Source organism: Schistocerca americana, chromosome 1, assembly GCF_021461395.2.
Source record: "Schistocerca americana isolate TAMUIC-IGC-003095 chromosome 1, iqSchAmer2.1, whole genome shotgun sequence".
Lineage (NCBI taxonomy): Eukaryota > Metazoa > Arthropoda > Insecta > Orthoptera > Acrididae > Schistocerca > Schistocerca americana.
Window position 1 is genome coordinate 637,068,468 of NC_060119.1, and position 15,196 is coordinate 637,083,663.

Genomic DNA, 15,196 nt, shown 5'->3' on the forward strand with positions numbered 1-15,196 from the left:
GCTCCACCGATCCATAAAACTAAATTTAACAATGGAATAGCATAAAAGCTACACAGATCATTACAAAGACTGTTTAAGACCAAGAGATATAAAGAGGTAGAACAAAAGCAAAGAGATAGATAGTAACATTATGTATGAAGAAACTGTACGTTCTAAGTCCGAAGAGAAAGGGGCAAGTTGTCTCTTGACATGGAGTCCAATATAGTTGTTGACTGCTGACATCTATCAGTATTATTAATAACATAGAACCAAAAACCAATTTTGTTGAGCCTAGGATCGTACTTTGTGAGGCACGGAGAATGTGACCTTAAGGTGGTTCCTCCATGTGTTATTTTTAGGGTAGGAAATTTCCCATAAATGATAAAACAAAACGAATGTGAAATTTGCGATCTTTCGTGACATAACATAAAATTTGTACTTTTTACAAAATATCGTGAAATTCGGGATCTTCTTGTTCCTGTTACGAATGTTGTAAATCAGAGGGCAACAGTTTACTAATCCAGGTTCCTGATGGTTATTGGATGCTGAAATTGGATTTAAAATTCTGTCTGAGCTCTGAGAATTATGTATGATCTTAAGATAACAGCCGATTCCCATGAAGGGAACTATGGCTTTAGATGTGACATAAAATGAAATACATTTCATTAACAGTTTTAGTCTCTGACGTGACATTTCCCAACACTTTTACACACCTGTAGTACAAAAAATTGTGCATTTATGAGAGTTCTTTAATGCGGTATGTCAGTTAAACTAGCTGTTTTATAGCACACAAGTATGAATATGAAAAACCTCAACTATGGCAGTTTGCTTTTGCAAACATGTAAAGCAAATGATGCACCTTTCAACACAGTCTAGGCCCCGACCAACAGATAATGCTGTCACTAGACCATAGATGATGCAGACAATGCACATTATTTTATTGAAACTAACATCTCAATCAGCTGACTATTGGCAGCATCCATTTGCAAACAATGTACAGTTGTGAAATCTTGTGCATTATTTGGTTTCAGCCAGGTATACATGAAAGCAATATTTCGTTTCAAACATAAAGTTCTTTTAAGAATACAACAAAAATCTGTGAACACATTTACTCTAAGTTAGGCTGTATGTTGGTCTTCAGATCTAAAACTTGATGAATGATGAAGATTTTGAGACAACGGTTTGTTAATATCTAATTCACTACAAAATATTCCATTTAATCAATATTCCCTAATATATTGTGCCTCTTATGTTGACGTTGTTGTGGTGTATGTAAGTAAGCAGGCAAATGTCATAAAACATAAATACTTATTTTGTGTAAAAAACAGACATTATCGATAGAAGTGGATGCCATTTCTTATAAAATCATGAAAACATGTCACACGAATTTTTGAGAAATTGTCATAAAACTACAGTCTGATTAAAATTACTTGATAGTTGACATCTGTCATTTGCCACTATAGTGTTGCAGGTTACCACTCATTTATAAGTGACACAGAAACACAGTGGGTCACTTCGCAAATGCTGTTAAATGTGTAATTTGGAGCAATGTTGGAAAAGGCCACCATGAGGTATGACGGAAATGAGAGATCCTCTATCGACAGCTGATTTTAAGTCTGAACTGTGCCAGATGACATATATTGTAGCCCTTCCTAGTGTAACAACAAGCTTGTGATGTGCAATGTATCCTAGAAAACAGCAGTCAACAATCTGCAGAAGAACTAAAATTACGATCGTTTTGTTCACGGTGATTAAAAGCTAATCTCTATGAGAAATGTCAACACAGAAAAATTTCGGTTTCAGCCCTAAAAAATGACTTTAATTTCTCGCCATCATTTGTTGGCTACCTAAAACTATCCTTACTGGCTACATGAACTGCCACTGCTGATGAGCACTCCTGTTTCTCATTTGGTTTTAGATTATAGATTCCAAATGAAAAAAGAAATGATAGGACGAAAAATAAGGGCAGATAAGATGTCAATACAATCATGAAAATGATGTGGTGAAGTATTAGAAATTAAAAAGAAATTACATTTAAATCAACCAATTTTATAATTATAATAATGAAAGGTTTTTGATTAGGTTTAGCAGTTAAAAAAAATTCACTGACCTCAACAGGTTTCAAGTCAACGGCCACCTACAGGACAATCTATTGCGCTAACCTCTACACTACGCCACGACCCTGCTTCAGGTTGTTACATATATGGCTTCTTTTCCAGTAGCAGTGATGATTTGCAGTCCAAAAATTTGAGTACACATAATGTCATGCAAAAATTTTCTGATGTAAGTTGATTTGTGTGATTATAACAACTGTATATGTGGTGCTGAATTGCCCCTTGTGCAGAAGGATCTAGTAGTGTTTGGCTTGTGCTGTGTAATGAAACACACATACATTGTTGCCATTGTTGTGCATATGTGTTTCATTTTATGGCCATTGTGTGTGATGAAATATACGAAATTAAGGGGCTATATACAGGATTCGGGGTCATAACACAATAGTAAAGAGGGTGACAAGGTGAACTGACTAATTGTTGTGGCAGTTTGGCAGTGACAAACAGTTGTATGTAAAGTTGAGCACTTTGATTGGAAGAAACCACCTGTAGCCCATGACATGTCAGCCATCTAGTAATTTTGATCAGACTATAAATTCTTCCTACCATACTAATATTTCATCTTCTACCCCTGTCATGCAGCAAACTAAATGACTCACAGTGCAACAGAAAGAGAAATTTGCTGAAGAACTGAAATTCTTTAGTTTGTAAAAAGAAAGAAATGTCAAAACATTGCTTCAAATTATTTGGTTCTCTTTCAGCTAGCCAGATGTAAAAATGAGAACCATTGCTTTAATAATGAATATTTTGGAGAAATTAGTGTAACTGTACTATTACCTGTGTAATGCTAACACTACAAGTCTTTTGACTGTTAAAATCAGTGCTTGATTTCATATACAAATGAGAAAACCTTTTACTGGCGGCTCCACTTCGTGTATTGCTCAAAGACAGAAACTTAGCTGTTTGCCTCCCTCACATGACTTAAATGTTGGTTTGTAACCTAAACGTGACAGAGATAGGGGAGCGTATGGTCTAGCATAGCTGTGTTCTGAGGTACTGTCACCACAGACTTCTTCCATAAAATAGTAAAGATAATATTGAAATGAGTATTCTCATTGTTCTGTTTTACAGCCAGAAACGCATTCATGTAACATTACGTGTCTTGTCTTGTAATTGGCTGATAGAAGCATACCAAGTGGGCAAGATGTTGATTTGTGTGTTTGTCAAGCTGAAGTGCTGTATTTGGTGATTTTTGGATTTATACCTGCATACTAGAAAAATACACCATTTAATTGATGCACCACATTAAAGATGTCTTCAAACTGCACTGTTTTGGTGTGATTTATTGCACAAACAGTATAGGGGAATCTAATATCACCAAATAAAACATTACCTTCATTCTAAGTTAAAAGTTAAAGAGTGCTTTATTACTAAACTTCCTGGTAGATTAAAACTGTTTGCCACACCAGGACTCAAATCTTTCACAGGCAAGTGCTTTACCAACTGAGCTACCCAAGCATGACTGATGACCTATCCTCACAGCTTTACTTCCACAAGTACCTGAACTCTTACCTTCCAACTTTACAGAAGTTCTCCTGTGAAATTTGCCGGACTAGCAGTCTTGGAAGAAAGAATAATGCAGAAACATGGCTTAGCCACAGCCTGGAAATAGTTTCCAGAATAAACTGGCGAAAATTAATTGTTGGTGGTTAAACCAGTAAATTGTTGAGAAATATGAAGGGACTAATACTTCAAGCACAAGGGAAACAAACACTGAAATGCACTGTGTTACACCTCAGACTAAGCTAACAGCTCTTAAGGCCATAGATACATATATTATGTCTGTGTTCATAGCTCCAATTGCTTTTTCAAGCAAATCTGTAAAATCGACATGGCAAAAGACCACGTGTATATAGGATGGTGGGTCTAAGCCATGTAAGATATTCTGAAGGGGTGCCAATCCCTTCATAATTTAGTGGAAAAGCAACTATCCATGCCAGCAAGATATACGGATGCTGTCAAATGTCTGGTGTCATACTGAACACAGTTTGTCTTCCGTTTTCTACTTTAGACTGCAGGTGACTGTTTTCATACAGTAGTGAGCTACTCGCAGATTGGTGGCATAAAACCTCACGGAAGAAACACTGAAGTTAGGACAATGCTTCTTTCTCCTGATAAACTTTAAAGAGCGAGTGTGGTAGTAAAATTATTTTTTCTTTAATTGATCAGATTTAACAGATTTAATATAAATAATTTCTTTTGCAGTGTTGTAAATAAGTGTAATTTGTGATCTCAATAAATGTAAAATAGTAGACAGGTATGTTTTAATTTTCAACATAACACTGGAAAACAATTAAACAAACACAAATAGGAATATAAGGTATGGTGCGTCAAAAATAAGCAGTCAGAAACTTTATAAAAGAAATGCAAAATTGGCATTAAATAAGACCAAACTTTACTCAAACAACACCAAAATACACACAAAAAGAAGGAAAAAACAGAAATTAGCCCAAAAGTAAAATGACTTTTTACTATCCCTAGTTATGGTAGTCTTTTGATTGTCCAGCCTTATCTGGCAGAAGGTCAATCCGAAAGGTTGGAGTTATGTAAATTGTGACTTCTAACTTCATCCATACCATTGAAAACACCCTTTTTTAATACAAAAAACCCAAATTTTAACATTTTCTGAGTTCTTATGTAATACTTGCTTGTTATAAGTGTTTGTCATGTGCATACTGCACCCTTCAGAAATTATTACAGAAAACAGTCTACATTGTAAAGTGTGAAAGTATGATTACACACGTGTGAAAATCCAGACCTAACAAAAAAGATGAAACATACAGGTTTGAGGTCTTAAAAAAGTCTTTGATAGATGACTGTTCCCTCCTTTAGTCCTCTTCCATGCTGCAATGTACTTCCACTTAGGCAGACAGATCATATCAGCAGGCATTGCTTCCTCCTGCGTACTAATGTACTGCGGCAGTGCCTCGGTCATCTTGAACCCTTCATTTCTCCTGTCATCTAAGTTTGCCTCCTCCTCTTGTATTACTTCCTCTTGCGTCACCATGTTCATAACATTGTTGTCAGTTTGTTCATCAACTCGTTATTTGCCATCCATTCTGTAATGTCCTCTGCATCGACAACCTCACAGACTGGTACACTTTTAAAAAAGGTCTTGGAAAATCCTTTCAGATTATGGAAGTGGACATTTTAACTTTGAATCCATGTTTGAAACCGAAGACAGTCACACTATGACATTACCGAGTCAGTGCTCTTTAGAATGGTTACACAGTCTTCATTACTACCAATTGCTGATATCAACAAACTGAAAAGACAGCAGCAATATTTCTTCTTTAGCATTTCAAGAATGCTGTGGTCCATTGGGTGAAACCTAACAGCGACATTTGATGGTAAAAATAACTCTTTGATATCTCCATCTGTGAGTTCATCATTGGTAGGATGCTAAAGTGTGTTCTCAAGAAACAGCAGAACTGCAGTAAATTGTTGACTTTCAGATATTTCTATACAGCTGTTACAATTTTTGTTGGAACCAGGTATTAAAGATTTCCGATTTCGTCCATGTTTTCTTTTGATAAGTGTAATGTAGAGTAGTGATTCCTGATTTTTCATGTTTTTGAAAGCTCTATGTTTCCATGATATCCCTGTTAATGTAAGCCTAAGCTTGTGGTTGCCAGTTGCATTACTGCAAGTGAGCCTAGTACCTTGTTCCTTACTTTTGTTGGGTCCACACACACACACACACACACACACACACACACACACACACACACACACACACAAAAGGAAGCACACCTCACGCACACATGACCACCAACTCCAGCATGTCAGGCAGGAATGTCAGCATTCTGGCCCTAGCTGCTGGAGTCAGTGGTCATGCACACATGAGGTGTACTTGCTTGTCTGTGTGGATTGTGTATGTGTCTCTTTTACTGATGAAGGCTGTTGTAAAAGCTTTATGTGTCTTTTAATTGTACCTCTCTGCAACTTGATGTGTGTTCTTTAAGGTAAGCAACAATCTGTCTTTTCCTACATTGTTGATATTCCTAACTGGAGTTTCCATTGTTTGAAATTGTTTTTTCCACTGATCCAACCATACATCACTGGCAATAAATTCGGAATTATCTCCTTCTGTTGGCCATTGAAATTGCAGTGTTTTTTCTTGCAATATCAGCCCAGTAATGGGAAAACCTTTTCCTCTTAAATGGTCATGCCACTAAATAAAGCTCCCTCAACGTCTTTCAACATTGTCTTTCTTACTTTTACTGTATTTCTATTAGCTTGGGAAGCACACCACCCCTCAATTTCTGCTCGGTTTCTCTTCAGTCTCCAACAGTATGATTTCCTACGTTTTTACTCCAAACCAATAGTTTTGGCTGCTATCCAAGAATCTAGTCCCATTACAGCACATAGTTTCTGTTTTGTAGTCACTACAAGTTTTGTTTGTTTATCACCCATTTCAAACTCTTCAATTAAAATACAAAGGACCAAACAAAACAGCAATTTAACAGTGCACACACTTAGGACATCTTATATACAACTGAAGAAACAAAGAGTGCAGGGTTACCTACAGAGCTGCTCTCTCTCCATGTGTTCATTGTTGTTTCTGAGCACTGGAAGAGGGTCCTGGTAATTTATTCAGTATTAACAGTACAGTATGTACTTTATAATTGCAACTCCAGATGTGCTAGAAGCAAAAAGACTGATAAAGCACTTTGAAAGCCCACAGAGCATTGTAGCTGGGCTCGCTTGCTGAATCCTTTGAAAAGTGCAGTATGCAGAATATGTTAATGCTCATGTTATCACAGATAAGTATTATTGTGATATTAAGTAGGACATAGAGTATGGAGGCCGGATGTGGAGGAGCTGTAAACTGATGTAAACCATTGTAGAAATAAACAGGTCTATGTGCTTATAAAAAAATAGGGGACCTTACTTTTGGGATTACCCTTGTATCTTCTAGAGCTGTATATAAGTGCATTTGTTCTGAGAATTATTCATTCTTGGCCTCAGGGTGATCAGAAATGGGAGACCAAACAGGATCAAAGCAAAGAAAGGAACCTTTAGTTGCATGATAACCTGAATTCAGTTAAATTTCCTGCATTCTTAGAAAAACAAATGGATCTATAATAAACAATTAGTTTTCTGTGTGTAAGTTATATTTCAAATTTGTATTCAAGTTTCTCAGTATTACCCTCAAGTTTTTCTTGTACTTGCAGAAAACAGGATTTTCCAGTTTTCCTATTTCTTCTATAGAACCAAACTTACCTGTAATATGGAGAAACATTAAACCTGAAGTGCTGCCAGGGGCAGATAAGGATATCCGTGAAGCCGCATTAGAAGCGCTACGTGCCCTGCTACACAGTTTGTCAGTGTCTCCTCTCAACAGGGAATATGCAGCGCTGCTTACACAAGTTGTACAGGTTGTGATAAGAGGTAAGTGGCCTAGATGCCCTCTCCCTTATGTGTTAATGAAATTGAAGTGTTAGAAATTCAGAATAGAAGATCCAGTTTCTTCTCATCTAGGGAAATATCTGAAAAAAAAATATTTATTATATTTTACTTGGTCTTCGTACTGAAAAGATTTTAAATGCATGTGGACTATTATCATTGGAAAATACATGATTGAATACAATAACCTATGGGGATGAATTACTACACATCAAATAGAAGAGATACTGAAGAGCTGGTAGGTGTGAAGAAGGAGCAGAAAACTTCTCACCTTTCAGAGTGCTCCTTCAGAAAACAAACAAACACACACACACACACACACACTCACACACACACACACACACACACACACACACACACACACACGTGTGTGTGTGTGTGTGTGTGTGCGCACACACACAGGAAATGGGGTGGGGTACTATTGTGGAACATTCTGCTGCCCCTACAACTACTTCACACTCCCCCTGCCTCTATTCTACTCCACCATAGTTCTGCCATTGTAAAATGGCCTTATATATTTGTGTTTTCCTGCTCTAGATTCTCCTTTTTCCCTTCTAATGATAATTTTTTCCTGAAAATTTTCTTAGTGTATACCTACCCAAATTCTACGTCTAACTGCATAGTTCATGCTGGCACATTGATTCCTAACATTCTCATATCATAGTCCTCCTCAAACTCACTCTCTCTCTCTCTCTCTCTCTCTCTCTGTGTGTGTGTGTGTGTGTGTGTGTGTGTGTGTGTGTGTGAGAGAGAGAGAGAGAGAGAGAGAGAGAGAGAGAGAGAGGAGGGCTTTGTCTGAAAACGGAATAATTTTTCATCCTTTCTGTGTACCTGTCACATTTATACAGCAACATTTACAATTTCAGCACCATGCTATATACTAAAATACTATAAAATTATTCAGATTTTCGGTTTTTGGTGTTAGTCTTGCATGTAATAAGACAAACAGATGTATCATAATTACTTGCTACACAAAGTAATCCTATACGCTTGCCAGAAAGTGCTAACAAAATCACCAAAATACTTAAAATTTAAAGTAATGAAAATAGTACAATAAAGCATGGTGTGCCCTTTATGGGCATAAACTAAAATCGTACAACTCATAAAATTACATTAACGCCACCTCTGGGCTTACAGTATAAATGTGGAACAAAGCAGCATTACAATATCGAAAGGTATGAATGCTAGCCAGAGGTGCATAAATGAACAAATACTGTGTCTACCCAATTATCAGACAAGATCTTTTCCCAAATTCGTCACTCAGAAAATGCAGGGTCATCTTATATCCGCAGATTAAGTTATTTATCCTGAGGTCAACGTTTTGATGTTGTTTAGTAGAATATGTAGGGAGTTGTCTTACATTTACTGACAAGGCTTTAGTTATTGACATCAGGTACAGATTTATTTTGAAAAATTCAGAAGGGCAGGGATCAGCAAACAATATTTGCACTCATAGAGGATCAAGATTTCCAGATATGCCAAAGCTCTCTAGTCAGAACTGATGTTACTCAAACAGTTTGCTGAAGCGCAGCACCACCGAAGGATTGGAAGGGGAACAGTGATACCAGCTGGACTAAAAACTAGATGAGTGCAGGGAAGGGAGTATGAGCAGGTGGCAAATTATGTCATGTTGCCAACCATGGGAAACCATATCAGGTACTTTGGCTTTTTAGGAACAGCTACCATGTTCGGACTGCAGTTTGCTTGAATACATTTGTAATCAGAATTGAATTGACTTTAAAAATTGGACAGTAATCTTCATTTGTGCAGGAGACGGTAAAAGTCTAGGTATGTATCATGCTGTAATGTTGTGAATGGTCACCATGACATATGATGGGAATGAAAGGGGGTGTGTGGTTCTATGCAGCCAGTGAGAGAGCAGCTGGCAGATGATAAATCTGGAAGCAAGAGACATTGTCACACCCTCGTGTCAGCACAGAAGCGAAATCTGATACGAATTCGGATAGAAACAGATGTGTTACCAGATCCCACACCTTCACAACATATTTGGAAAAAACCAGCCAAATATTTGCAACAGCAAAGACATAAACTACACAGCCGTATTGTTAGGATGATGATGATTAAAAATAGTGATACCAAAGGCAACAGGGATGGTAAGTGAAAAATGTAGAAAAGAATTGTCAAATGAAGATAAAAACTTTCTTTCCATTTATTTTATTTATGGTTGTATTATCAAAATGTAGACAATCAATAAATGGCATAAATTTAGAATAGGTGTAGTGTTAATTTTTTAGCTAGACACTTTACACCAGTAAATTGGTTTGTAATTTTGAAGAGTCAGAATATGTTAAACACAAATTTTTCTCAAGAAGCCCCTTGAAAAAAAAAAAGGGGGTCGTCTTATAATCAGAGTTGTCTTATAATCAGGGACATCTTATACTCGGGTAAATACAGTAAGTAAAATAAAGAAATGAAAATAGTACAATAAAAAATGGTATGCCTTCTTTGCTTATAAACTAAAAATCATACAGGTCGTAAAAACACCTTACCTCCATCTCTGTGCTTACAGTATAAAGATGTAGAATAAAACAGCATTTAAGATTGAAACGTAGGAAAGTAGTCAGTGGCGCCTTTTTATAAACAAGTTAGTAAAATAAAGGATTGTAATAGAGTTATGGGAAATAACTAACTTACGATACTATTTTATATTTTTATTTGCTTCTAGGTAAGCATGGTTATTGGTTACTTGGCTGGTTTTGTGACTTTTTTAGCCTACCGAGGGCGCATGTTTGAAAATAACCACGTCCTTACATAATTCCATTTGTTTGAATGTATTTTATCTCCCATGACTCTGTTGCATTCCGTGATTTTACTTATTTGTTCATTCTGTATGCATCACTGGATAGCTTCATACCTTTTGATGTTGTATGCTATTTTATTACACGTGTTAATGCTGTAAGCGCAGAGATGACATTAATGTAATTGTAAAGTTGTATGATTTTAGTTTATGCCCAAAGAGGATACACCATGTTTTATTTTTTCTTTCTTCATTCCTTTAAATTTTAATTACTTTGGTGCATTATTTTAACATTGTACTTTTTGTGTTGTGTGAAAGTGTAAATGGAGCCTCGTCCATTAGTTTGTAACACAAAAATACATGACATACTATCCTGTGCTCAGTGTCGCTGGGCTATACTTGTGACTCCACACATGTGATTTGCTTTCCATGGTTTAACCATTACTTGTGGTTTTATTGTTCAGTACATTTAAAAAAATTAAAAATTGTATAGCCTTATTATTATTTAACTATTCACCAGCACCTCTACAAGGACACCACATGGCTCTGACATCACATTTTCTTCCTGTTTAACCATGTAAGCAGTAGCTTCAGTTCATGTTAGACTCCTGTACACTCTACACCACCAATATTGTTTACTACATGACATTGTACTTTAGTCGCCTGTTGTTAAATGGTATATAACTGTGTGGTGCTTACGTTTGCACTTATGATACACTGTCAACTACCATTTGTTTCCGATTCTCCTGTTTTGTAATTTTCAGCACTGAAGAACTATGTAATAGTTGAACTCTTAGATCTGCTGTAATAAAATGATGGATTTCACAATTAATTGTTGTTCTTTTCTCCATTATCTACACTCAATGGTCACTGCACAAACGGGAGTGTATGGATTCCAATTTCATTAATGTGTGATAATGTTTGAGAACATAAAATATCAGTGAAATTATGGCTATTTGTATTAAACATCAACACAGCATGTTCAGTACAGTGTCACTTATTGCAGGTGTTTCCTGTCCTGTCACAGGCAGAGCCATCTATGAAAGCATATCAAAGTAGTCGTATAATACACTAGCTCTGCTATAGCATTTTATGTGGGCATGACCACAAACCAGCTGTCCACCCAAATGAATGGCCACCATCAAACTGTGGTCAAGAGGCAAGTTATCTATCCAGTGGTGATCATGCTGCTGAATAAACATGCTCAATTTCAGTGGCTTCTTCATAAACCATGCCATCTGAATTCCTTAAATGGGAATTGTTATTGCAACATATTGTTCAATCTCGTAATCTTCCTGGTGTCAATCTCAGCTAATCTCTGGGCATGATTTTAACTTCACTCATCCTACACTCAAATCATTCTCTCTGCAGACTGCCTCTGCATCTGTTCTAGCTGCCTCTCCCAATCCAGTACTCAACATAACTGTGCACTGTGCTTAATTCCCCCTGGCTGTGGCCAAAACAAACTCAGTAGTACCAAATTCATATCCTGTGTGCCTACTGCCTCTCTCACCCAGCAATCTCTCCAGTCCCTTTCTCTTGTGGCCCCCTCCACTCATTACAACCCCTCACCCAATCAAGCTACACTGCCAGCACAATGTAGTCAGTAGGAAAAATGTCGTTGAGCTTGTGTATGTGTGCATTTATGTTTTCTGTAGCTGACATGAAGGATTCGTCCGGAAGCTGGCAACAGTCTGTGTATTGTTTGTGTCTATATCAGTGACTCAGCTTCTCAGCTAGTCAGTGAGTTACCACTTGTATTTCATCCCATTGCCACAGTCTACATAATTGGTCCTGTGTGAATAATATAATAAAATAAAGGAATGAAAATAGTACAATGAAAAATGGTATGTGTTCTTTGGGTATAAACTAAAAACTAAAAACATACAGATCGTAAGAAGACATTAGCGACTTCTCTATGCTGCTGTATAAAGGTGTGGAATAAAACACCATATAACAATGAAAGGTAGGAAGCTAGCCAGCTGCGCATTTTCATGGATAAGTAAAAAATGTACATTGATACAAGCACACTAGGGAGATGGTTTCATCCAGCACATGGTTTACACATCAAGAGAGTGGGAAAGGCCTTTGTTAGTCATAAGATCTCAAATATAGTTCATATGAAATTGAACATGCAGTGAGGTTTTAAGCAAGTTATACCTTTGAAAGGCAAAAGCAATGTGCTGGCATTAAGCTCGCGGTGTGAGGAAACAATACTGGTAGTGGTCCGTACCAAGAGCAATGACAAAAATGATTTTTTAGCAGAACCAGCTGCACCTTAAGCACTCGCTTGAAAAATGAAAACAGTGATAAAATATTTACTCTGCTGCAAGTCAATGTTTGTTGTATAAGAAATGAATTGTTAGAACTGGAACATGTTTGTAGCATTAAGGATGGAGATGTGATGTGTGTATCAGAATACTGGCTAACAACATATTCTCAATGATATGTTGTTGCTGATGTAATGTGTAGGAAACAGGAAAATTTGTCATGCTGGAGTTTACTTCAAGTATGTTCTAAAATGTACAAAATTAAACTTTACACAATATTGTTGGAAGTAAATGCTGAGTTTAGATGTGTAAGTCTCAGTGAAGATAGTATAATAATCGTAAGCTTGTGTGTAGGTCCCCAAATGGAGATTCAAATGTAGTTTTGAACAGTTTGAATTAGTGGTTAGAAAACTTTTTACACTTAAAACGGAGCTTGTTATCTGTGGGGATTTTAATATTGATATGGGGAATTCAAAGCAATGGGAGTCCAGAACATTTGTTAACATTTTAAGTTCTTGCGTAATAACATATTTCTAGACAATGTTATTGTTAACTTACACTGAGAGGCATAGGTGACTAGCCTGACCAGTGGAGTATTTGCAGATCATTTTCCATTGTTTTTAACCCTTTGTTTCACACAACCAACTTATTCAAATGAATTTAGTGTGGCATGGGTAAGAGGTCAGGGAGAGAAGAACAATATGTTATATATTGACAAATTAAAGAACGCAAACTGGGATTATGTACGTGAATGTTACACAAGAAAAATTGGAGCTGAAAATGATTTTGATGACATTTTTTAAAAAATGTCGGGATTTATGGTTTTCATGTTCCCCATTAATATAAATTAACATCTCAAATAAGCATAAAAATACAATAGTTTTCATGTTCTATGTTAATAAAGATAACTCGTCAAATACACGTAAAAATACAAAAATTATCTGGTATACAAAAGAATCTACAGAAATTAGAGAAAACATGATCATACAGTATCGAGTATATGAAAATGAGGGTAATCGAGGGAGTGAATGGTGAGATTTGCATTACAATGATTTCCTTACAAGTAGAAAGTATTACAAAGCTACGGAAAGTGCTCCAGACAAGTATAAAGCACATTGGGAGGTTGTCAGACGGGATAATTCTTCCAGCTACGTATGTCAAGCTCTGCATGATCCAGAAGAATTGAATGACTACTTACTTCGTCACATCAGTCAGAGAACTTGGACACATCTGCAAGAGATTTGCTTGGTCCCTAGTTGTATGCAAGGCGTTCATTTCATTGGGATAAAATCAGACCCGATGACGGCCGTAAAACTGTTTCCAAATTATCTAATTCCAAATGTAGTGACAGCTACTACATGTCTAATTATGTTGTTCAACAGACAGTTCACTTGATAAGTAAGCCACTGAGTTTTATTTTTAATAAATGTTTAAAGTGTACAGTGATCTAGTAGCCCACCTCTGAATTGCTAAAATGTCTTCCTTCAATACGGGCTGATGTGGATCCCAAACACTCGAGCAGTACTCAAGAATAGGTCACACCAGCATCCGATATGCAGTCTCCTTTACAGGTGAACATCTCTTTCCTAAAATTCTCCCAGTAAACCAAAGTCGACCATTCACTTTTCCTGCCACACTTATCACATATTAGTTCCACCTCGTATCACTTTGCAACATTGTACGCAGATATTTAAATGACTTGACTGTGTCAAGCAGGACACTAGCAATACTGTACCCGAACATTACAGGGTTTGATCTTCCTACTCATCTGCATTAACTTACATTTCTCCACGTCCAGGGCTAGCTGCCATTCATCACACCAATTGGAAATTTTGTCTTAAGTCGTCTTGTATCTTCCTACAGTCACTCAACTTCGGCACCTTACCATATGCTATGTCATCATCAGGAAACAAACATGGATTTCTGTCCACCCTGTCCATTACACTTCCTGGGGCACTCCTGTTGTTACCTTTGCCTCTGATGAACACTCGCCATTGAGGACAACACACTGTATTCTATTATTTAAGAAGCCTTCGAGCCACTCACATATCTGTAAACTTATTCCATATGCTCGTATCTTCATTAACAGCCTACAGTGGGGCACCGTGTCAAATGCTTTTCGGAAATATAGAAATATGGAATCTGCCTGTTGCCCTTCATTCGTAGTTCTCTGTGTGGGGTAGTGCGTTAAATATTATAGGGTTTTGCCGTCTGTTTACGAGAGCCTGGCCACTATTTTTGTGGTCAGCCAGAAAGCGATGGAAAACATACTGATCATAGTTCCCAATCTGCAAGTCCACATTCTTGTCCAGCCCACTTAAAGAAATGTTTCTTTTTTTATTTGTGTAGCGGGATCAGGACTATGATTATAAATTAAGATTTGAAATTCTAATTGTTACATATATTTAGTGAAGTTTCTCAAGCACAACATGAAGTATTCAACCTCTACGGTAAGTTCCTACCAAATTGTCTTTCGCCCTGACTGCTGATATTCAAAATAAATGCTCACCACAAAAGTGGAAAATAATTGTCACCACGTGCCACGCGGATTTGTAAATATCACGGATGGCACACTAACAGTTACTTTAGCGAAAATCTAAGTGATCCAGGATGGTGTACAATCCTCGGGAGTTCACTATAAATTATTACTGAAAATCAATGATTTGAAT

At 36.9% G+C, this 15,196-nt stretch overlaps 1 protein-coding gene across 1 annotated transcript in view; it reads left to right on the plus strand.

Annotated features, from left to right (window-relative positions):
• Window positions 1-15,196, plus strand: part of LOC124607514 (MMS19 nucleotide excision repair protein homolog) — a 231,856-nt gene that overhangs the window by 78,829 nt on the left and 137,831 nt on the right. The window contains exon 6 of the mRNA XM_047139908.1: window positions 7,268-7,484. Coding sequence (XP_046995864.1) covers window positions 7,268-7,484 — 217 coding nt within the window. The remainder of the gene's footprint in view (window positions 1-7,267; window positions 7,485-15,196) is intronic.